Source organism: Teleopsis dalmanni, chromosome 2 (genome assembly GCF_002237135.1).
Source record: "Teleopsis dalmanni isolate 2A chromosome 2, ASM223713v2, whole genome shotgun sequence".
Classification (NCBI taxonomy): Eukaryota; Metazoa; Arthropoda; class Insecta; order Diptera; family Diopsidae; genus Teleopsis; species Teleopsis dalmanni.
In genome coordinates this window covers 284519-309269 of record NC_051847.1, presented here as the reverse complement: position 1 = coordinate 309269, position 24751 = coordinate 284519, and the positions used below count along the sequence as shown (strand labels likewise).

The following is a 24751-nucleotide window of genomic DNA, read 5'->3' as shown; positions in this document are numbered from 1 at the left end:
AATCATGGTCGTCATGTAAAATACATACATATATATAATTTAATAAATTTTTTAGTCAAAATCCATTTTTTTTAATACATGACCCTGTTAACTTTAAATTTAGTATTGATTATTTGTTTGTTGCTAGCAAAAATTTGTTAAATTTGTAGTAACTATTTCTTTTGTTGGCCTGTATAAACAAATTTAAGGAAAATATTGCATACGCATTTTTTATGTTATGTAGGTATTTTTATTAAATTTCATTGCAATGTAAACAACAATTAGAAATTTTTCTTGAATTTTTTTGTCACTCTGTTTGCGGGACTTTGTTTACATCAAGAGATTATTGATGTAAATAAAGTCCCGTAATTTCATGTTCAATAATGTAAAAAAATCAAAGTCGTCATGTAAATTACATATTTTTAATTTAATCAAGTTGTTTACAGTTTTATTTTTACTGAATTCAAAAAATAATTCATATTGAAAATTTGATCCTACAGGCGAAATATAAGTGGCAGTTCAACACCATCGGGCATGCAAATTTATGATTTATTAATTATAATTAATTAATTATAATTAGTATTTATAATTAGTAATATGTATATTTAGTTTTGTAAGTTGTTTGATTTTTCCCTGTTATATATATATACTAGATAACCCGACAAACGTTGTTTTGCCTTATAAATTATTTCTAGTTTCTAGATAAATTCTAGTGTAGACAAAAAGCAACTTACTTATTATAAGTGTGTAATTATGTGGTATATGCATGAAATAGGCATGGAGCGCTATGAACGAAAAGGAAAATAAAAATAACAAACGCCAAACAATATTATTTTTAAGTTATTATAGTTTATTTATTAAATTATTAATTTAAAATCAATAGATTTGTATGATAACAAGTTCCCTGGCAACAACTGTTGTATCTTCAAATTTAAATTGTCTTGGACTGACTGTAAATAATAATAATGATAATGGGCCAGTAACATTAACCAACAACAGTCGAAGATAAAAGCACTCAGTGTGTCTTGGATTAACTGTAAATAGCGTTCGATTTAATTAAATTGAGACATGCATCAACTGGTGAAACTTGCTTGCGGGGCATCCATTTTTGTGTTTGAGCCCATGTGAAATAGCGTGGTACTTGTGAATAGAGTAAAGTTCTTGCAAAGGCACCAAAATCATCCGTACTATTACACAATTCAAAAAATGCAGTGAGTGTAGATTTAGGTGGATTTGTACCACGATCAATCATTGTCTCGTTCGTGAAAAATACACGCTGACCGTTTTCAAGATGGACGGCTAACTGAACAGCTGCTGGATCCCGTTCATGAATTAGAAAACCGAAGATACGCCAAGCAGCTTCATTGGAGCTGATGTACCGACCAATTTGGTAGAGCGTAATTTCACCGTTTTTGTTTATTGGAGGAGCATTTACATTAGTATTTTCTACTCTAAACGCATATAAAATTTGGTAAAAATCGGTAAAGCCGTTTCGGAAGAGTACCGTAACTAACATTGTGACATGGAAATTGTATATATAAGACCGCAAACATACATCGTTTGGCCTTGTGACTTATTGATGGTCTTTGCAAAACTCAATCTAATAGGAAATTGAACGCGTTTGAATTAAATTGGCTTGTCTGTGAGAATCATTGGAATTCGTGGCAATAAAACTTTTTCGTTTCGGAACTTGCCATTCAAAATGATGGCTTCGATAATGTTTTTCATCAATTTTTTAATTACCAATCACGTACTATTGCATAGCCGTGGTGGGTTCAAATTCCGAAGTAAAATAATCGGTGATCCAACTTTCAGTCGTAAAATGTGTGGTGGCATGCCTGGCAAATCCAGTGAGTTTAAAAACTCTGCTGGATAGTTTACAACTACGTTGGTATCACAAACTGTATCGATCGATTTGTATGATATTAAGTCGCCTGGCAATGTCTGTTTTATCTTGAAGTTTAATTCATCAACGTCCACGTTTTTTTGATGCTAATGGCTCTTTCTGCCAGCCACCCATGATTTATGTATTGTATGTGTACATCTGGAAATACGCGGTCAATGAGAGCATTTTGGGAAACAACGATAGTGCAGAAATTAGGGGGCAGTTTTATGAATTCAGTATTTTCATAGACAACAACTTTTCATATCATAGCAAGTTTTCTTTTTCAAAAATATAAAAAAATTCTTTATCTTTATTGCTTTTTGTTAAAGCAATAAAGATATTTTTGCTGGATAGGGACACCCTAATCACTTTAGCGGTATGAAAAATAGATAGTAGCCGATTCTCAGACCTACTGAATACGCATATAAAATTTAGTAAAAATCGGTAAAGCGAAACGTACTATCTTCACTGCCATACATATTAATATCATTTGCACTAACAACAACTACGGTTCGGCTACTGCCGGTGTTTGCTCACCTCATAATAGACAAAACTCATATCAAAATATATGAGACTAGTATAAAATTTCATCAAAAATCAAATTTATAATAATTTGGAAAAAATTGTGCATTGCATGCACACAAAGTCAATCATATATTTTAGAAAAAATTTATACAAAAAGCAAAGAATATTTCTTTGAATTTGTGTGTTTGTGTGTCCATTCAACACTAAACAACGCTTCTTCATGTTTAACTACTATTGAACGCCCTTTCCTTTCTATTTCCTCTTAACCGAAAAGAAACCAAATTTTGTAAATATAGAAACAAAAAATTGCACTTCACTGATTGCCCTTTCGTCTTGATGCAGCAAAACTATGAAGCATAAGTTCGCAAAATAGAAAATTGTCAACATATAAATCACACAAGCACCCAAACTAGCAATATGAATAGAAAATATAGCAACAATTTCTATACTATATCACACACCTTCTCATATGCACATTCAACAGTTCTTTCGTGTGTTTCGAACACTTAAGATCATTCCCAGCGGCACCATTATGCCAGCGCTGAAAAAGTAAGCGAGGAGGTAATAGCTCTTCGTTTTTATTTTTCTTTGTTTTTTACATTTGTGTTCGACATAGGGAATTTCGGGGTTGAAATTATAAAAGAATGAAGAAGAAAAGCATATGAGTATTAAGAATTTCTTGTTTTGCCTACAATGTATACATTTAGTCTGCTTTTGATTTTAGTGAAGTGCGTGCAGTGAACAATTTTTAATTTTTAAAATCAAAATAAAATCAAAAATATAAATAAAATATAATTTGTAATTTAACATAAACTCATTGTAAGTATATGCAAAATTAAGTAAATATATTTAAAATGATAATTGTACTTTTTGTTTTGTATTATGTAGATGCTACTGCGTCAAGAACGATTATTTGACCAATGTGCTGCGAATGCAGTCATTCTAAAGCAAGGGTAAAATGCAGTCAGCTGCTTCAATTGGAAAATTTTACAATTCAAACTGAGGAGGATTTAATTCAATTTAATGAAGAATTTGTAATGCAACATATCAGCGCTGATATGTTCGTTTACCTTTTCAATTTTACCTATGCTATTGATTTTTAAATAAAATACTAAAAATTTTTTTGGCTGAATTATATTTTATATATTTATGTTTTATAAAATTAAAATACTAATATTTACATAAAAAAATATAACATATTTACATATTTATATAAAAGAATATTTTTCTGTGAAATTGTTATTAGAACCTTGAAGAGATTTCCAGACTCGACTCGATCACTTGTTCCGGCGTACCATTTGTCCTTAAAGCAACTGTAAATACAAAAGTATGTTATTGTATACACTAAAGTAAATTATGTACAATATACCATACCATTAGTTATGAGTATACTTTCTCCAAAATTCCACGCAATTTTTCGGGTAATTAGTTGTTTGTCAATAACATAACGCGTCTTATTGATGCAGCCTATAAATAACGTAATAGATGAAAAGAAATGTATGAGTTAGTAAAATTGTTACATGTGAAAATATTAATAAGTTGAAATTGAAAGTAAGAAACATATATAATTAAACTTACAACTACTTCAACGGCAGTGATTTCTTCATTAAATTGAATTAAATCCTCCTCAGTTTGAATTGTAAAATTTTCCAATTGAAGCAGCTGACTGCATTTTACCCTTGCTTTAGAATGACTGCATTCGCAGCACATTGGTCAATTAATCGTTCTTGACGCAATAGCAACTGCATAATACAAAACAAAAATTACAATTATCATTTTAAATATATTTACTTAATTTTGCATATACTTACAATGAGTTTATGTTAAATTACAAATTATATTTTATTTATATTTTTGATTTTATTTTGATTTTAAAAATTAAAAATTGTTCACTGCACGCACTTCACTAAAATCAAAAGCAGACTAAATGTATACATTGTAGGCAAAACAAGAAATTCTTAATACTCATATGCTTTTCTTCTTCATTCTTTTATAATTTCAACCCCGAAATTGCCTATGTCGAACACAAATGTCGAAAACAAAGAAAAATAAAAACGAAGAGCTACCTCCTCGCTTACTTTTTCAGCGCTGGCATAATGGTGCCGCTGGGATTGGTCTGTCTTAAGTGTTCTACAATTCAAAGCTGATTGTGCTTTTAGCTGGCTACTCGAGCTGGCTACCATGAAATCAAAGGGGTCCATTTTTTTGTTCTGCATTCGCAATCTGTGTATTATTTGTCTGTGGTAAAACTTAAGGTTCGTAGACAAAAAGCATATAAAGGGTAATTTTGTCGGAAAGCAGAAAACATTTATAATCTCACATTTACATATATATCCCAATTGTTCCTTGCACACTTGTAGTGATCTTACTTCTTAGAGCATCTATCTCATTGAGTTACGCTTATACCTCATTTATGCACTTTGAATTTCTATTAACTTTTATAGCTAAGTGTCCAGGTTTGGCAGCTATTTCCTTCTGCTACTCTTACAGTTAGTATGATCTTTCTTCCATATGTTTTATCATTTATCATTTATTGCAAAGAAAAAAAATTTCGATTGAGTTAAATTTTTTTTTCCAGCATTTAGGTTGTGTACTTAGGACACTATTATCATTTAGAGCATGTATAATAGTTGTTTTAAGTGTCAAATGTTTCTAACAAAGTTCCAATATTTTGTAATTTGTGTCTACATGGAGTATGTTGGGGACTTCCTACCTATTTTATCCTTTTAATCAATTTTTATGCTGTCTCTATATCAAACAAAGTAGCCATCTATGCTTTTGAGATGATTATTGCAATAGTTAAGTCAATGTAGTAATAGTATACAAGAAAATCTTTGAACGCATTAATTGTATTTAAATATTTTCTGAATTAAAAAAAGAAATAAAAATTTTGTTTCAATATCAATACTTAAGTAAAAACTTAAGTATCTATGTTGGTATCTTTGAATATAATTATCCTTGTTACTTTTAAATAAGTACAAACACATATAAAAATATTTTTTGTTAATAATTTCAATTAAATTTATTTTAGTTTAATTAGGTTTTTACAAAATTACTGCCTAGTAATTTGGTATTAGTAATTTACAATATTTATAATGGTTTAAAAATTATTAAAAGTAAAAATCAATATAAACAAAAAATTAATTAGTATATCCTAAAAGTAAGTTAATAAAAACTTATAATAATGACTATTAGTATATAAATTTTACAACATATTATTTCGGGTGTAATTGATATACATTTTTAAAGAATTTCAATTGCTTAATATTTTTATTATTATTGTTAATATTTATATATGAAGTTGCATTTCAAATTAAACTGGCGATTTTAAAAATTCATACAACAACATAAGGTTCGATTCGAAATTTTTTTTGTTAATTAAATACAATGATAACAGAATCACTTCTATTTAATTTAATTATTAATGTATATAATATTTACAAAATGTTAGGACGTTACTTGAATAAAGATTATTGAATTTCGATTTTTGTATTTTATACAGTTCAAGACTGGTATTTCTGACTATATTTTTGTAAATATATGAGACTTCCTCTTCAAAATACATACATATATTTTTAAAATTTAAAATAAAAATATCTGCTTATTTTTGTTTATTTTATATTACTGTAAAACTGTAGATTTGTTATGGTATGTGTAAGCATCTATTTGTGCGATTTCAATTCGATGTTCTCTGGGACTCGTTTAAGAAGTATTATTCAAACATTTGAAATATACTCTAAAGTCTGAATGGTTCACGTTTTTCGACTGGTGTAGTACCACGAGAAGTTCTGCGCATCGTTGAACTAAATGTTGGCTCTGCTGAACTCTTTCTTGGGGTTTGCATGCCCGATGGTGTTGAACTGCCACTTATATTTCGCCTGTAGGATCAAATTTTCAATATGTATTATTTTTTGAATTCAGTAAAAATAAAACTGTAAACATTGTAGTAAGTAAATAACGTAAAGTAATAAAAATAAAATAATTTCATTTAAAATACAATATATAATTTCGGGTTTGTTTCAATCTTTTACTTTTTTGTTATTAAGAACTTCAAATTCCTGTAATACCCATAAAAAGAGAGCTTATAATTGTGAAGTATTTATTATATAACGATTATATCCCTCACTGTAAGAGATAATCGTAAGTAACGGATGTTATTATAAAAAAAAAGGCAAGCAGGAAAATTGTTTAGCAAGTAATTATCATGCACAAATATTTAGTATTATTAAAATTATTTTTTATTCGTTTTAAAACTAAGCTCTAAATTTCATATTTAATTTGAGAATAACAAGTAAATAATTAAAAAAAAATATTATAAGCTTCACTTATAAATAAATAAAAACAAACGTATTAAAATTTTGTAAATTGATCAACTTGGTTAAATACGTTATACGTTTACTTGATTTACCCTGAACTGCTTGGTTGATTAGTACTTTTCGATGTTGTAATACTTGTAGGAGAAGAATTCGATGAATGATCGAATGATGGCACTTTAATGGGAATCCTTGATTGCCGGCTTTTAATTATTTTATATCAAATATAAACATAAATGATTTGTATATTATATTTAGAGTTTCAGAAAGAATGTAATTAAATATTTTAAATAAATATCTTATAATAGTTACTTTAATGTTCTTAATTTACCTATATTTGAAGCCGAAACCTGTTAAAGCTGGTATACTGGATGATCTACTCATGCCTCCATTACTTTATATATTAATTGTTATCGTTGTTTTTATTTGTTATTTGTTAATTATTGCAATAAGTTGTTTAAGTGTTAAAATCATTATGTTGAATGCCAATTAGTTATTAGTTTTGAGGATGATAGATGTGGAGAGTTCATGTTCAGAAATATTAAATAAAAAAGTTAATCGGTTTTAGTTTTATAAAATCAATAAATCAATCAATAAATAACTTTAAATAAGTAAAATACATTGATTTATATTAGGAAGTATAATTAATGTCAAATGAATAAATTAAAAATATTGAAATAAATCATAGTGTATCTTGTAACAATCTTGTACTTAGAGTTAAACCTTAGCACATAATTTTCTCACGAAAACTACTAAATTATATCACGAAAGTTATGTGTCGCAAGAACATACATATAAACAAATTATATTATTGTTACGAATCATACTTTCTGTAAAATAAAAACATACTAATAAATAATTATCTGTGCAATGTTAACTATGTGATTTATTTCCAAAAAAATAGTAATAATAAAGATATAACGATTTTTTTTTGCAGGTTAACAATTTGTCTCTCTACAAATCGAATTACATACATACCTATTTGATAGAGTTTTCATTTCAAAAAAAAGAAATAATATTTACATAGAAACTAACTTTAAGTGCAAAAAGAAAATGTAAAGAAACAATTTAATAGAAAGATTTTTGAACAGAACTGAATAACAACTGCAAAATTAAAAATAACTATTATATCATTAATTAATTCAATTATTCTATATTTTATATGATTTTGTTTTAATACAACAGAGCAACAGAGCAAGTAAATTTGGTAATGAAATTTGTTAAGAAATTGAGCTTCGAGTTTTGAGTGTGTTTCCAATCTATATGACGTAAGTGTAAGACTAGATTTATTAGTCCAATTTGTAAACGAATTGTATGGCAGGGGTACTTGTTTTCAGTGCTAACCGAGAAACAGAGTGCTAATTAAATACAGAGAATCCCAGAGAATAATTTTTATTATTATATTATTATGTCTCCAAGCTTTTGTTTTTAATTTTTGAATTAAGGAATTATCTATTGTCATTGTGTCATTAAGTTAGGAAACACTCTATATATGTATAAATAAAACAATAACACATATGATACAATTTTTGTATACAATGTTATAAATAATAATACTACGTAAAAAAGTGGGCAAAATGTTATAGGTCTATAATATAAGCAAATTAAGTAACTATTTTATTTTTATTTTTATTCTATTTTTAAATAACTATTTATATTTACCTTGCAGGAGCTGGACTTGCGGAACCAGAAGCTGTTTTCCTAGTCGCTGCAGTAGTGCCATTAGTACGTGATGATGTTGTTACCGACAGCCGCGAAGGTCTAGGTGTTGTACCTGTTGCAGAAATTGTATCTGAAACAATTCGTTTCCGTTGAGGAATACGTGATGGTGTTGTCTCATCTTTGTATAATATTTAAATAATTAATCAAAGAAATAAAATTAAATATATCTTAATTTTTACCTGTGCTATCTAATGAATGTGTAGAGCCATGACGAGAAGGTGGCTTTGAGCCTTGTCTACTCAGTGGTCGTGAGTTTGGTTTCGAACCAGCTCGGGAGCCTCCTGGAGTCAACCCAGTTCGTGTACTTGTATAAGTTACTTTTCGTGGCGTATATCTTCCTGAAGGTCCACTATGACTTCCCTCATTATCACTAAGTGAATCCGGAGTAGAAGCAGATAATGAAGACCTTGGTGGTCGTGACATTGGTATAGACCGAACTGATCTTTCTCGAACCTATTTACAAAATATATATTAAATAACTTTCACTTTTATAAAAAAAACATATGATTAAATTTAACCCAAAATGATTCCTTTTAATTTTTTCACATTTCTAAACTTACCCAGTGATTTGTGGGATGACAGTGTAGTACATGTGGACTCAAAGGCACTGAGCGACTACTATTGCAACGAACAAATACCGTACCCCCTGCTCCCATGTGAATGGGAAAAGCACATGGGACTTGTTCTTGTGCACGAATACGTTCAAAAATAGGCATTAGTTCAGCTAAATGTTCATCAGCTAAAGTTCATATGAGTTTGACGATAAAAATTCATTAAAATAAGAAATTTGGAGAGTGCTTAAGAAACGGTAATGATCATTTAAAAAACATTTTTTTTAATAATATTTTTTTTTTGAGTGGTGTTTGTCTTCATAATGCAAGATTTGAATAAAACCCTTTATAGTAAAATTATATCCTAAGCTAACAAAAATCAAACTACATTGGTGAAATAAAAATATAACATGGAATAACATGGTAATAAAGAAAATAAATTACTAGTTTTTAACAGGGAATAAAACATGCTAAAAACGATATAAAATATGTTATACAACGTGATTGCAATAAAAAAAAATACGCTGGTAGGTTTATTTTTTGAAGCAATAATTTCAAATATAAAGGAAAACACATCAAACACTGCTCGCTCAAGCACACTTACCTGTCGAACCCACGATTGCCATATATTTTATTATTTAAAAATAAGATTTTATTTTGGGGTAAATGCAATATTTGATTATTTAAGTAATGAATCGTTCTTTGTATTTACCTTGATGATAGGACCTTGCGCGCTCGTGTATGGTGTATTACTGCCATTTTGAACGGCATTAGGTGTGGAGCGTCGTGGCGTGAATGCAGCCATGCTTTGCGATACTCCATCCGCCAAAATAAATTGTTCGCGCAATTCAATGTTAGTACGTCCTTTAGCTGCTCACAAATAATGTATGCATGTAACATATAACAGAGTATAATAGCGCAATCAAAAAAGCCCGCAATTCAACACGGATTAATATTCGTTTTTCAAGTTGTACCCATTTATTATCATTTGTTGATATATGTACATTTTAAGAGGTATTAGATATGTATATTTCAGTGTAAGAGGCAACAAAAACGTTTGACATGTTTTTGAATTGTTGTTAAATTCAAACATGTTTTTTTTTATATTCACGCCAGGAACGAGCATTCAAATCGTAAAATTAATGCAAACAAAATAAATAAATTAAAAATTTAAAAAAAATTAATTAAATCTTTAGTTAGTTGATTAATAAATTATTATACAAAAATTCCCTATATAATTTATCTCGGTATGAAGAGTTTTCAAATAGATATTCTAAAATCGCAATAAATAGCCGAAAGTGTTAAATAAAGTAATATGAAGATTATAATCATAGAAATAAAAAATTTGATGAAAAATGTATACTACGAATGTGAAACTAAGCTATTATATCGAAATTGATTTAACTATTACAAAAAACTTTTATTATTTAACTTTTCATAAAGTATTTTAACAAAAATAAAAAAAATACCATCCATTCTTAACTTAATATTCTAGCTCAACATTAAATAATATTTATAAAAAAAGGAACGACTGCTTTATGTTGCGTAAGTTAATTCAAGAAGAAATACATATGTATCTTTTTTGTCTTTAAATATACATATGTATATCGTGAAGTTCATAGGATTATTAGCAGTAGAAGCATACAAATAAGTGCAATGTAAATTCATAATAATATATGCTACAATTTTTATAAAATGAAAATGTATATGTATGTGGCCGCTAAAGAATTATATTACTTATATGTTAATATTAAAGAATAAAATAAAACGTAAATTATATATGTATGTATTCATAAATAATAAAATATGGTAAAGGTACTAAAAGGTAAAAGCTGTTAGATTACACGTTTCTGTTAAGTTATATGCAAAATAAGTCATTTATTAAATAGCAGAAAATGCATTTTCAAAACTTGTTATACATGAACTCAAAAAAAATTTTAATTTAAAATTTATTATTGATTGTTTTCTGCCAGTTTATTAAAATAAAAAATTTATTTATTTGTTAAATGACCATTTCCGTTTTAAAATATATATATATATATATATATATATATATATATATATATATATATATATATATATATATATATATATATATATATATATATAAATGTATTTTTACTGATGTATGAATGATTAAATAGATTATGTAGAGCAGAGTTGTAATAAAACACTCGAGTTGTTAAAACCAGCTAAAATGATTTACGAAATGAACAATGTACAATTTTACTATGAAAGCATGTTAATGCTTGTTATGTAAATGTAATAATAATGTTATATTACGCTAAAGAAATGTTTTAATTATAAGCATATGAATTTTTTAATTATGTTTTTTCAATATGAGAAAGTACAAAATTCTTAACTATATACTTACCGCGACAAGGATCATTTTTTTGTAAGAACTCATCAAGTGCAACCCAGCCGCCGCCTACACGAACCATAACTGTGCTACGCAATATTCGCACCAAACGTAATTTTTGAGAGTCGCCAAACTGTTTTATACGAAAATAATATTGTTTTAAATAGAAGATGGAGTATATAGCTTTAAGATTCGATAATTAGTATTTTACGTACCCTATACTTTCCTTCGCCAACTTGAAATACGCGGAATTTTTGTCGACATGTGCAAAGCATAACAAGGCGTTTAACTTCATCATGTATTTTATCTGAATCAGTTGCTGGTTTGCGTTCTTGCCAATCGGGTCTTAAAGCTGCTATAAATTCTTGCCAATCAATTAGCCCTTCACCATTACGATCAAAAAGATCTGCCACTGCACCCATTTCCATTCGAGAAGTGTCAAATTCTTTAAAAAATAAATAGTAGTTATTTTTTGTACTTCATTTAAATACATTATATAAATACTCGTATTTATTATTCCATCTATGAATTCGGCACGTGGTATTAAACCATTATTATCCTTATCCATTTTTCTAAACAAATCAGTCAAACGTGATTTTTTGTGATTCATATATTTAAGGAACTAAAATAGAGTGAAATTAATAAATTTAAAATGTTGAACTAATTTTGAAAATTTACTCTTTTCCTCCAATCATCCCAGCTAAAGTTACGTACGCGTTCAACATCTTTTAAATACATAAGATGCTCGTGTAAGCGTCGTTGACGTTCCCAAGACAGCATCCAAACATGACGCCATTTGTCCCACAACAACTTGGCTCTAGATGATCGGAATTCCAATTCTGGAGCAACAGAACTAACAAAAACAATAAAAATAATATGTTAAATATATTGTTTGCTTAAAATATAAGAAAGAAATAATAAAATACAACGATGTAAATATTAAAGCTATTTGTTTTGTTAAAAAAAAATTTTAATAATTAACGCAAGTATATGTTTAATCTTAATTATTAATTAACCTACCTTGGAGAAAATCGTGGTCCATAATGTGGTAAACGATCTCTATCAGGTGTATCACGACTTGGTGTTATACGACTAATCACATCGATAACAGAACAATTTTAAAATAAAAAACATTAAAAACATAGACGAAACAAAAAGCAATAAAAATATAGAAGCAGTTCCATTAATAATATGAATAACATGCAATTTTATAGTTAAAATAAAATTAAAAGTTTTATAAAATAACAAAAATTATCTTAGTAATATATAATATAATAGTAAAAACTCACCTTGATTTTCTAGTATTTAAACCTTGATCGCGAGATCCTTTAAAACTAACAAATGGAGATATAAAAAAAAAATTCCAATTAGAATAAATATTTGAAAATTGAATAATGAAAAATATTGAAAAATAATTACAGTAAGCAATAATGTTTGTTATTATTTGATGTCAAATCTGAGTTTTTAAAACAAAACAAATGCCTATGGTTATATGCTATGCAATTCGAAACTTATATTTCATTACATTATTTTTCAAACTTCAATTTTAATTTTTAAGTTAGTTGTTAGCTCCTTCAGAGACGATACATAATGAAATTTTGAAGGTTTGCTTTAAATTAGATTAGAAAAACATATTTTATTAATGGTTATTGTTATGCGAATGAACACAAAGCGTTTTTTTATGCATATATGATTTTTTGTAACGAACCTTTGTCGTCTCAAGGTACCATCAGGTGATTGTTCGCGTAGATCATGGCTTGATCCACGACTTCAAAATATTCAAAGATGATTTGTAAAATAAGTTTTTTTTTTTTTGTTGAAATCATAAGTAGAAAAATAAAGAAAATTATTTTAAAACAAAAACTAACTTTGAAAAATTAATAAAAAATCAAGTTAGAAAAAAAAAAAGAAAACAATTCTCATTTCATTCAATGAAACATTATTTACTGTTTTGTATACATACACTGGTGTTTTAGCATTCCGAGACATTTTGCGTGCTCCAGGTGGCAATTGTTTAGGCTTACAAGCTCGATCCACTTCCATTTGTCTACGAGCCGTATTTTCCATAAACTCTCTATGATCTTCAATTAGCCGTTCTAATGGTGTAATTTCATTGGGCAGTGATTCGCGTTCTAAATCTATATATTTAAAAATATATTTAAAATATAATTATTGTTAACACTTCTTGAATAATAATAATAATGTCATTACTTAATAATGTTGCTTCAAGTCCACCTAACCAAGCTAACAATTCTTCAATAGTGTCATCAAGGTCCTTTAATGACTGTAGGTGTTGTTCCAATTTTGCTTCTCTATTAAGTGCCCATTGCGTAACTTCATCCCAGCGCTGTTGTATTATTGTTAACCAATTTTTAATGATTGGTATTGCATCTGGGTACGCTTTACTTATAATTATTTCTGCAAAATCAAATGTTTCATTTTTTTGACGTTCACGATTGTGTAATTCATTAACAAATTCCATATGAATTTCCTTCATTTCACGTGATATTTTTTCATCGTCGGGGGCATTTTTTGAGTAGCGAAGTTTATGTTCTGCGTGATCTAGCCAATCAAACAAAGCTTGAATATTTCCATTTAATTTTTCTGCTTCTCTCAATGCAACTTGTAAACGTTCTCCACGTTTAGCAGTACAATTTTTCACTTCATCCCATATATATTGCAGCTCATCTAGTTGTCGCCCAACATCAGGATTGTTACCAGACCTTTCTAAATCGCGTCCTGTTTTCAATACGCCCTGCATTTGATTTGAACGTTTTTGTAGGTCTTGTTCAATATGTTTATGATGTTCAACTAGCCTTTGAACTGTTTCAAGATCACCATGTACAGGCCCAGTTTCATTTAAACGATTTTTAGCTTTTTTAAGCCACTCAAGAAGCTCTCCTAATGCATCAGAAAATTGTCCAGATAATAGCAAAGCTTCTTCTAACTTACGCTGTTTTTCAATACTCTTTGACCAAGTACGTGACCATTGTTCTTTAAGTTCATTCAACATTTTATTAAGAATTGTTTCATCACTTTTTGGTGCACGCTCCATGAGATTTTTACCAGAACGCATAGTTGAATCATATAAAGATTGCTTGCTTGCTAACTGACGATGTGTTTCTTTCAATTTTGTGATAAATTTTTTGATTTTTTGTGGTTCTTTTGACGCAGTAGCTTCTTCAATTATAAGATCCAGAACTGATTCAGTTTCTTGCAAGTATTGCATCATATTTTGCCAAGCATCATTAAATTCTCGTGCTTCTTTATAACCATGATCAAGAGCTCTAGTACGTTCTGCTGCTTTACTTACTACACGTTCCCAGCGATGCTGCACTGACACCAATAAATTTTTAATCAAAATAACATCCTGTTTTTGGCTAAAATATTTAAGATGGGTTCCTTTTTTGTCGAGGAGCAACATGGCTTCCCTATGTGTACTTACATCTTTTTGCAAAATTTTATGTTCCTCCATTTGTACTTGAATTGTTTCCAATATACGTGATACGGGTTGAGCATTAGTTAGTAATTTTTCAGCTTGTGATAACCACTCAACAAAAGCTTGCAGTGTATCATGAAATTCAGTTGCTTCTTTCAAAGCTATTTCTAATTTAATTTTTTTGTCTGAAGCACGTGATACCACTGCATCCCAGCGTTGTTTTAATGTACGTAGTGTATGTTGCAAGTTACTAGAAGAAACTCGCATTTGATTCTGTCGTTTAATGTACTCTTGGCCTTGAGCTTGAATAGTTTCTACTTTAGGACGATTTTCTTCCAATTCATTATATACTTCCATAAATCTTTCCAATTGCTCTGTAGCAGTTTCTGGTAGACCTCCTACAGGTTTACTGGCACCAATAACGGCATCCACATCTCCCAACCAGCCTAAAATATCTTGAACTTCTGCTATGAAACCTTGTGCCTCACGTAGTGATTCTTCTAGCTCATGCTGCCTATCTGACGCCTTTTGTAATAATGTTTTCCATTCTTGATTTAGTTTTCGAAGTTTCTCTTGGGTAGTTGATGCTTCTAGTGAACCTTTCTCAGATTCGATTAGTTGTCGTCCAGCATCATTTAGAGTATCTACAGAGTTCTGATGAGCTTGGATATCGTTTGCTAATACTTTCAATTTAGCTAGTTCGACTTCCAACAACTGTGGATCACCAGGAATCTATATAAAATGAAAATATTATTTGTTCGTCAATATTGATTATAAAAACACAAGTTATTTATATATGTGTAGATGTTCAACGCCAATCAAAAAATTGACAACAATTTTGAATGTTAAATAACAGATTTTTTTTTAAATGGAAGTTAATTGTAGGATATGATGACGTTTTTATTCTTGAACTGCTAAAATAATTCTCACGTTTCTTAAATGCATGTAAGCTTTATGAGGGGAAAGTTTCTTAACATACATATGTCGGTAGCTGCGTTGTTGCTGATATCTAAAAATAATAGGTAAGATAAGATACTGTCAGATTGCCGACTAATTTTATTATTTATTACATTTAGTTAAATTTATTATTATATTATTATAATAACTAGATGGATTACCAAGAAAATATTATCTCTTTACGGTACAATAACCTAACCGTATTATTGGCGGCTGAAATATTATTTTCTTCTTATTATAAGTACAATATTTTAACCGTATTGTAGTCGCAGGAATACTATCTCTTCAAGAGCTCAGACAGAACTGACAAGAACTGAACTGACTGTGCCGTGGCACATGTGCTTATGTATGTTTTTCAAACGAGATTTTCAACCAAATTTGCTGGAAGGCTTCGTTACAATACCCTAAAGTAGGAAAATATTAAGTCTGTCTACCTTAACTCATTTAAAATTTTTAATTCTTCTGGTAAGTTATTTGAGTGTATTTGTATGTACATACGCATTTATTAATTAAAAAATCGACATAGAAAAATTAAAGATTAAATGTAAATAACAGGGATAGTAAGGCAAAAATATTTTTCTTGTGAACCAATATCCAATATGCTAACACAATAGGGACACCATCTACACTTTTGAAAAACATAACAAATTAAAAAAAACTAAATGGTTCAAAGGAATATTGATAAAAACAGATGTAAAAAAAATGTTTATGCAATGACTTCACATTCTCTTTCTACTTCAATGCATGTACCTTCATATATAATATACGTACAATAATTTATTGAAGAGTTAATTGCAGTCAAATGGTGTAATGGTCAAATTTGGAAATTTAAGTCAACATTTATTTTTTGTGGCGTTGTTCATCTATACAGAAGTTGTCTCTGATATAATATTATTTCTTACGGGCTTTAATTGATCTAATGTACTGTCAGTTCTACTGATCCAAATAAGTAGTTCATTAAGTGCATGCTGGAATTGACCAAGGTGTAACAAAGCGTGTTCCAATTGTTTCTGACGTTCTACCATTCCTCGTAACAGATTTTCCCATCTGCGATTAACCACTGAAAGTGGTTCTCGAATCGATGCAGCTTGTTCGGGTGAAGTTTTTTCCGTTAATTCAACAGCTTGTCTATAATATTATAAGAATTGCATTAATTAGTTAAAACCCATTTCATTTATATATTTATGATATTTATATTTATTATAAGTTTTTAAAAACTTATTTATTTTACTAATAGGAATTGTTAACTAAATCTTAAAAAAATGAAGCCATGCAGTAAAACACGCAAGAAGGTTGAATTGTTTGCTTAAATATAAAGTCACTAACAGATTCAAATTCTTGCCTTTCTAAACCTCTGCCAATTGAAACCATTAAGTTGTTGATCATAAAGAATGTTATACATAAAGAAGACAAAGTAGTATAAAATATTTTTCCATATCTGTTACAATTAATGAACATATCACAAACTTACCTGTTTAATGCTTCTACTTTAACCATATGTGGATCTACTTCATCTTTAAATAGTTTCAGTTGCTCGATTTGTTTTTTTACTGCATCAATATCAGAACCAACTGGTCCTAGTTGCCCAAAATTTTCTTCTCCTTTTGTTAAGAATTTAAGCAAATTTTGCAATGTCTCATGGAATTCCATTGCTTTCTCCATAGCATCAATTAAATTCTCTTCACGCTTTGCATATAACGCTGTAATATTGTCCCAAGCATTGTCAAGATCTTCGATATGTTTTTTAACTTCTGGTTTATCAGGTTCACCGCACATATTCATCAAATTACTACCATGACGTCGAACTTTTTCAACATCCGGTTTTGTTTGATCTATTTCGTAACGAATTTCTTGTAAAGCTACTTGTTGTTTTTGAATTTCTTGAGGTTGCGCTGCAGGTGGTTCTTGGGATGATAGAGTTTCTTCCAAATCCTTGAGTGTTTTCATGACTCCATGCAATTGTTTCCAAAATGGTTCTGCAACATTTAAAATATCTTCTAAACAACTTCCACGTTTCTTTGTAGCCTTTTGTACATCTTTCCAGAGATTGTTAAGCTTCTCTAGTTTACTTTTAATATCACGAATAGCAGGATCAGACTTATTGCCAGCTTTAGCAATGACATCGTTTGCTGCTCTTTGCACTGCAGAGAACGCATCTGTACGTTTATCTAGATCATTCATAATAGCGGAGTTATCTTCGATTTGTTCACGAATTTTTTGTGGTAGTGCAGAGAGAGGATCAAGTTGATTAACTTGATCTATGGTGTTTGCCAATGCACGTAACATACCTTCAAGTTTATCTGAAAATTGACTTGATTCTTGTAATGCATTTTCAAGTGCTTGTTGCCGCTCACGTAGTTCTAAACGTAAAGCAACATATCGCGAATTATCAGAGTCAACTGTTTCATTTATTTTTGCACCATCTTCATCAGCAACTATCGCACCTAATGCTTCTCCAGTTTTATTGAGTTTATCGAGTAATGGTTTATGTTCAATTATCGATTGAAGAAACCGCTCATTTTTATCTTGTTGAACTGCTATTTGATCTGGACGCAGTGCTGGCATACTAAGCCGCGATATTTGTTGTTCCATATCATCCAGCCAAGAACTTAAGCCCGTATGCGAGTCGGCAAAATGTTCAGATAGAGGAAGAGCTTGTTCTAGTATTCCTAGACGTTCACCACATAACTGAACAACCGTATCAACAATTTCTTTTAAGTCATCAAGTTTTTCACGTAGTGTGGCAGTGTTTTCACTCTGCGGTGATTCACGCAATACTTTTTTGGATGCAGCAGTCACATCTCTAACTCGACCTTTTTGACTAGAAATGTCATCGTTAATTGATCGATGCTCCTGTAACTGTGCTCGCACTAATTTTGGATCAAGAGCTGGTAAATCGGCTTCACGTAAATTGGCATCCATATCCCTAAACCATTCTAGCAGTTCATCAATATCACCAGTTACTTCTTTAGCACGTTGATTGCTCAAATGTAATCGTTCAGCCTTACGCTGTATTTGTTCCACAATAGAATCAAATCTACGATTATCACGTGTTACGATATTTTCAATTGTAGTAGCTCCATCACCTGGAGATATTTGACATAACTGTGGTCCGATTAAGTTAACAGTATCCAAAATTGGCCTCATTTCTGATAATTCTATTTCAAGTCTAAGGATATCAGATTGTCTTGGTTCACTCGGTGTTAAAGATATCTCAGCAACTTGTATCCACTCAATTAACCGATTATGAGCATCGTGAAACTGTTGAACCAATGGTAATGCATTTTGAGCAGTTTTTAATAAGTCGCCACCTCGATTGGTGAGTTCACCATATCGGCGTTGTAGTGAATCAAGTTTGTCTTTGAGCTGAATTGCCTCATCATTGGATATGTGCTTCATTAACTCGGAACCAGAGTCTACAGTGGATTCAACGTTAGGTGCATGATTTGCAATATTTTCATTAAGTTCAAGCAAATTATCCATTTGTTCTAAAAGCTTTTCTGAATAGACGGGTACATACTTAAATCGTTTTAATTCATTTTCCATACTCTCCATCCACGCAACAAGTTCCTGATATGTTAGAACTAAGTGGCGCAAACCTTGTCGTGACTCAGCTAAAAGCAAACCGATATTCTCACTTGCTTCCACTAAATTTGTATATCGATCTGTTATTACACGAACTTTTTCACCCAAATTTTCTGCTTCTTCATCACTAACTAAGTGCATTAGTTGGGCAGCAATATCTGCTAAATCTGTAAATTCGAGTTTTTTTGACATTATTTCATCATGTAAACGATTATGTTCACGAATTCGTTGTTGAATTTTTTCTTCATCTGTTGGTATTAATTCCATGCTTTTTACAGCACGTTCAGCATTATCTAACCATAGCTCAAGAGGACTAATTTTATCATGAAAACGTTTCGCAACTTCCATTGCTTCCTCCAAATCATGCTCACGTTGTTCTGCACCATCTGTTAAAGCATCGAAACGTTTTAAGAGGTCGTAAAGTTGTTTTTCAATTACAGAGCGTTCGTCAGGTTCACAATGATTTGCTACTTCTTTACCTAAGGTTGATAATGATGACATCGAATTTTGTCTATCTAACAGCATTTTTTTAAGAAATTTTTGTTCTTGTAATTGAGCTTTTACAACTTTATAATCAGAACTTGGAGACTTTTGATTAGCAACCATTTCTTCAGTATCAAATAACCATTTAGAGAGACCAGCTAAAGCTTCTTGAAACTTTCCTGACTGCAAAAGTGCTACATCAAGACGTCTATCGCGCTCATTCATGCGTTCTTTAAGATCATTCCAACGATCGTTTAATTTTTCCAAATCTTTTTCAATGGTTGAAGTTGAGACACCACTAGCCGCAGATATTACAAGATCACGACCTGAAATATTAACTTTTTCTACATTTTGTGTAAGTGGTTCAACTCTTTTTTCTCTAAAATTACGGAAGTCTTCTTGTTGCTTTCTAATTTGATCTAGCTCTGAACTTACTGGTTTGAGACGCTTAAAATCATTGCTAACTTCTTGAATATTATCAAGAGTTTGAGATTGTATATCATAAAACTTATTAAGAGCAATTAGTATAATTTGTAAGTTACTTTCATGGTCACGTACACGGTTTTCTAGTCTTCCAAATGTCTTACGCAATGATCCAATTTGTTCGCGGGTTTGTGTTGTATCTGGAGAAAAGCCAGAATCAACTAAACTATCTGCTGCTCGTTCAGCATCTTGTAAACGGTTAACAATGTGATCTAATTTATTTTGAAGTTTAGATATGTCATCCAATTGTTTTTGCACGACTTTAATTTCACGACCAGGTGGTGACAAATTTTCAATTTCGTGTTCTAGGTCGTTTAGATTAGCACTCAAATTTTTTATTTGTTCATTAAATTGGGTTACAGCAGTAGCCGCTGATTGTAACTCACCACAACGATCATCAAGTCGGCCTTGTAAATCAGCGATACGATCCGATATGCTATCGACATCAGCTGTTAAGTGTTCTGCATCGCCACCAGCTGCACGTGCTTCAGAACAAATGTCTTTAGCCATTGCTTTGAGGGATTGTAAGGGTTTACTCAGATTCATTAATTCTTCGCGAATTGCTTTAACACGTTCTAATAATTTTGGGTCTTTAGCTGCACCACCAAGTGCATTATGAGCAGCAAGATGATCTTCACATCTTCCAACTCCATGATCTAAGTTTCTAAGTTCATCATTGAAATCGCCCAATCTTCGAGAGGAATTTTCAATTTCATGAGCTCGAGCAATTAGATCATTATTAAGTCGATCCCAACGATCTCGTATATCTTGTAATTCAGCTTTAATTGGCTCTTTATCAATATCGCAACTACTTAAATATGTTTCACCTAAACCTTTTGTGTTTTCATATTCTCCAGAACGTTTCCACACTTCAGTGCGGAATGTTTGTAAATCTTTTTGACGTATTTCTAGTTTAGATTTTGACAGTATACCAGGAGTTAAATTGACTAGTTTCTCTTCAGCACTTCGCAACCATGATAGAAAAATTTCCGATGTCTGTGAGTAATTTTTACTTTGTTCCATACAAGTTTGCAAACGCGTATGCCGATCTACTGCTTCACGACGCAATTTTTCCCATTGTTGTTGAATACGTTCTAAATCCCGTTTCACACTACGATCTTGATGATGATCACCTAATTCTTTACCTTTATTAATTAACATAATAATTTCATGTTCCCGAGCCATCACTTCTCGATAGATTGGTTCATGTGTATCTATTTGATGTTGCAATGTTGGTTTATGTGCAGAAATTAATAGGCGATCGGAGAGATTTGATAATTCTCCCAAAAGCCATCCAAGTGTTTTTGAACAATTTTCTGCGAATTGCCGACCATCTCGCAATGATGCTTCAGTTTCAGCTTTTATGGTATCAAGCTTTTTCTGTAATGCTTTATATTGTTTTTCAAGTGCAACTACTCGGGAGTTAACATCAGCACGAGAGGCAGGATCACCTAAAATATTACAAAGGGCTGCAGCTGATTGCTCCGCATCGGCTAATAAAGGACGTTGACCTTCTAATTGTCTATCCAAGTTTTCAATTTTGCGTAAATTTTCTTGATGGTCGCCATCATTTGGTAGTGAATCTAGATTATCACTTATATTTTGAAGAGCCTCTCGAAGTCGACTAACTGCCGCATCAAATTCTTTACTGCTGTCAGCTGCACCACCTAAACTATTTGCGCGATCATCAAGACGTCCAACAAGATCATCCCATTTGCTTTGAATATCTTTTAATTTATTCTCTATAGACACACGATCAGGAGATTCCCGCATATGGTCTAAAACATCGCAACCAATTTCTTGTAAGTGTTTTAACTGTGGTTGTTGAGTACGGAACTCTTCTCTTAATACTTGAACTTGTTGAACCTGGCTTTGTACCATGCGTGGATCAGACGATATTGGTCCCAATACAGTGAGCATACGCTCTTTACTTTCTAGCCAATTCTTAAGATTATTTTGCGTATCTAGAAAATCTCTTAGCTTTTCAGAAAATTCGATGCGAATTTTAAAAATATCATTCAGATTCTTCCACTTCTCAACAATATTATCGTTCTCAATGCGAAGCTGCTCTGCACCAGGTACATCTGATTTTCGTCGCAAAATGTCCTTTATTTGAGTTTTTGTAGTGTCTAATAGACTTTGCTTTTCATACATATCTTCAAGTACTTTTCTAGATTGTTTAATACAGGAATCAGCTTCGTCTTTGTTTGAAATAGTTTCTTTTGATACTTGGCGATGAATACGTTCCAAAAATGAGTTCAAATTTTTTAGATTGTCATATTGCTTACGTACTTCATCGTTCATATTATCAAGCTCATTTTGACGATCATTAAGTTTTACACCTATTAGACCATAGCGATTATTTATTTCACTCAATTGCTGCTGTACAGGAGATAATTCAGAAATCTGAAATCCGTCTTGAGATGATCTGCGGCTACCAAATCCACTGGAACCAGTTGATAGTGGCGACAGTACACCTCCTTTCGTTGGGCTAGGACTTCTACCATCTCCCGACATGCGACGCAGAGGACTAACTCTTTTGATGGGGCTAAATGTTGAACGTTTACGCGCTGGACTATCGGGACGAATGAGAGCATCATACTGGGCTCCAATATCATTTATTTTATCAATCGTTAGTCCATAATCACGATAATCTTTATATATTGGTTTTAGTTCATCGTTTTGTTGACGAATCACATCTAAATCAATAGCTATTGCAGACAATCCATTTATACGAGTTTCCATAATGGACAGCCAAGATAATACTTCGTTTTTCAGACTTTCATAGGTCTTTTGTTGCTCTGCTTTTTGTTTAGAAAGTTTAGCTTTCTCATCCAAATTAATATTAATATTTCGCCATTGTGACTCAAGTGTTTTAATGCGATCTCTTAAAGGATTTGTATCTGTAACGTCACGCATGTTGATTAAATCTTTGCCATTTTGAACGCATTGTTCATATTGAGGCATGATGCGTTCTTTCTGTCGAGAACAATCGATCATACGATTTGTTGATTCATCACAGTTTGGTAAAGAACTATCTCGACTATCCAAAGCTTCTTGCAAAGATGTAAGTTTCTGTTCTATATCTGTTATTTCATCAAGATATTTAGATAATTTAATAAAAACATTATCTAAAAATTGACCCCTTTTAATCACTTTCTCGTACAATTTGTCAAATTTACTGGATAAATCATTAAGATTTGTTTCTACTTTTTTAGCAATTCGAGCATTTGAAGCAGTGTTCATTAAATGTTTAGCAGATGTTTTGACACTGTCCATACTGACTTGGTGTGATTGCATATCAGCAAATAAAGATTTGTGTTCTCGAATTTGTTCTTGTAATCGATCTTTTATAAGTGAAGCTGGTCGTATTTGTAATTTATATTTGTCTTCAGTTTGGTTTACCCAGCTTACAAGACCATCTAAAGCATCTTGAACACCTTGAGATTGCACTAACGTTTTATCTAATGTTTTACAATGTTCTGCCAAAGAATCGAGAATTTGCTGATATTTTTCTTTTATATCAGCTACTGGGTTTTCTAATTTGCTTATTTCTATTGGGCTTAGTTGGTTACCCGATGATTTAATTAAACTATCTAAAGATTGTTGTGCGTTATCGACTAAACGCCCATTTAATAAAATTTCGTTATGCATTGCTTTGGCCTCATTCATTTGATCTTGTACTGTTTTTGAGTCACCAGCGACGGGTTCAGATAGTATACGTGTCACACGTGGTTTAGCATTACGAAGCCATTCATTCGCTTTTTCCAAAGAATCTTGATATTCACGTTGACGTCCTCCAAGTTCTAAAATGCGATCTTGTAATGCATTCACCCTATGAAGAAGATCTTTATAATGTGTTGATACCAATGAAACTTCTTGACGTATAGGGCTTTCAGTAATAGAATGTGGTTCAATGTGCGGTAACCGCTCAGGTAATGAAGTTCTGAAGTCATTTAAAACAGATAAAAATTCTTTACTCTCATCAACAAATTTTTGCGCAGCCATTGTTATGAAACGTAAATCCGCTTGATGACCTATAACATCACTGACAAAATCTCGAACTGAATCAGCTTGTGATGGTAAACTATTTAAATCTGAAAGGGAACGTTCTTTATCCTCAAGTGTACGCCTTGCATTTTGCAACCAATTCGAGAAGGATTCCAATTCAACACATAATTTGTTTAATTCATCTCGTCCTATTTCTAATCGCCGCAAAAGTCGTACAGTACGATCATTAACTCGATCTACACGACTTCGCAACTCTCGACCAGCGTTTTCTAAAGTTGATATTTCTGGTACAGAAAGTACATCCCCACCAGTAAGAACGATTTGACGAATTTGTTCAAGACAAGCGGCTACAGGACGCTGTTGGCTATCAATTTCATCTTTAATTTGCTACAGAAACAAAAAAACAGAAAATAGATCAAATCAATTATATTTGATTTAAAAAAGATATTTCTTTTTTAT

At 31.0% G+C, this 24751-nt stretch overlaps 1 protein-coding gene and 1 long non-coding RNA gene across 42 annotated transcripts in view; both read right to left on the bottom strand.

Moving 5' to 3' along the window:
• Positions 1-3620: 3620 nt before the first annotated feature.
• Positions 3621-4088, bottom strand: LOC119683569. Its single transcript, XR_005252660.1, has 3 exons — positions 3968-4088; positions 3764-3856; positions 3621-3702 (listed from the first exon to the last, which is right to left on the bottom strand). It is a non-coding gene; the product is annotated as an uncharacterized LOC119683569 (long non-coding RNA).
• A 1701-nt stretch (positions 4089-5789) lies between these two features.
• LOC119683566 (dystonin) overlaps positions 5790-24751 on the bottom strand; it is an 80264-nt gene continuing 61302 nt past the window's right edge. For 7 of the 41 annotated variants that reach the window (XM_038097301.1, XM_038097303.1, XM_038097302.1 and 4 more), the window contains 18 exons: positions 17202-24679; positions 17073-17084; positions 16633-16858; positions 13546-15505; positions 13298-13472; positions 13043-13102; positions 12624-12668; positions 12355-12426; positions 12013-12187; positions 11839-11956; positions 11550-11779; positions 11350-11467; positions 8985-9163; positions 8604-8877; positions 8365-8542; positions 7034-7096; positions 6798-6905; positions 5791-6267 (listed from right to left, as the gene is read on the bottom strand). In XM_038097301.1, the coding sequence (XP_037953229.1) occupies positions 6126-6267; positions 6798-6905; positions 7034-7096; positions 8365-8542; positions 8604-8877; positions 8985-9163; positions 11350-11467; positions 11550-11779; positions 11839-11956; positions 12013-12187; positions 12355-12426; positions 12624-12668; positions 13043-13102; positions 13298-13472; positions 13546-15505; positions 16633-16858; positions 17073-17084; positions 17202-24679 (11613 nt within the window). In that variant the 3' untranslated portion in view covers positions 5791-6125. Of the gene's footprint in view, positions 6268-6797; positions 6906-7033; positions 7097-8364; positions 8543-8603; positions 8878-8984; positions 9164-9687; positions 9846-11349; positions 11468-11549; positions 11780-11838; positions 11957-12012; positions 12188-12354; positions 12427-12623; positions 12669-13042; positions 13103-13297; positions 13473-13545; positions 15506-16632; positions 16859-17072; positions 17085-17201; positions 24680-24751 lie in introns of all 41 variants that reach the window. The other 34 variants (XM_038097282.1, XM_038097294.1, XM_038097300.1 and 31 more) reach the window with 27 other exon arrangements.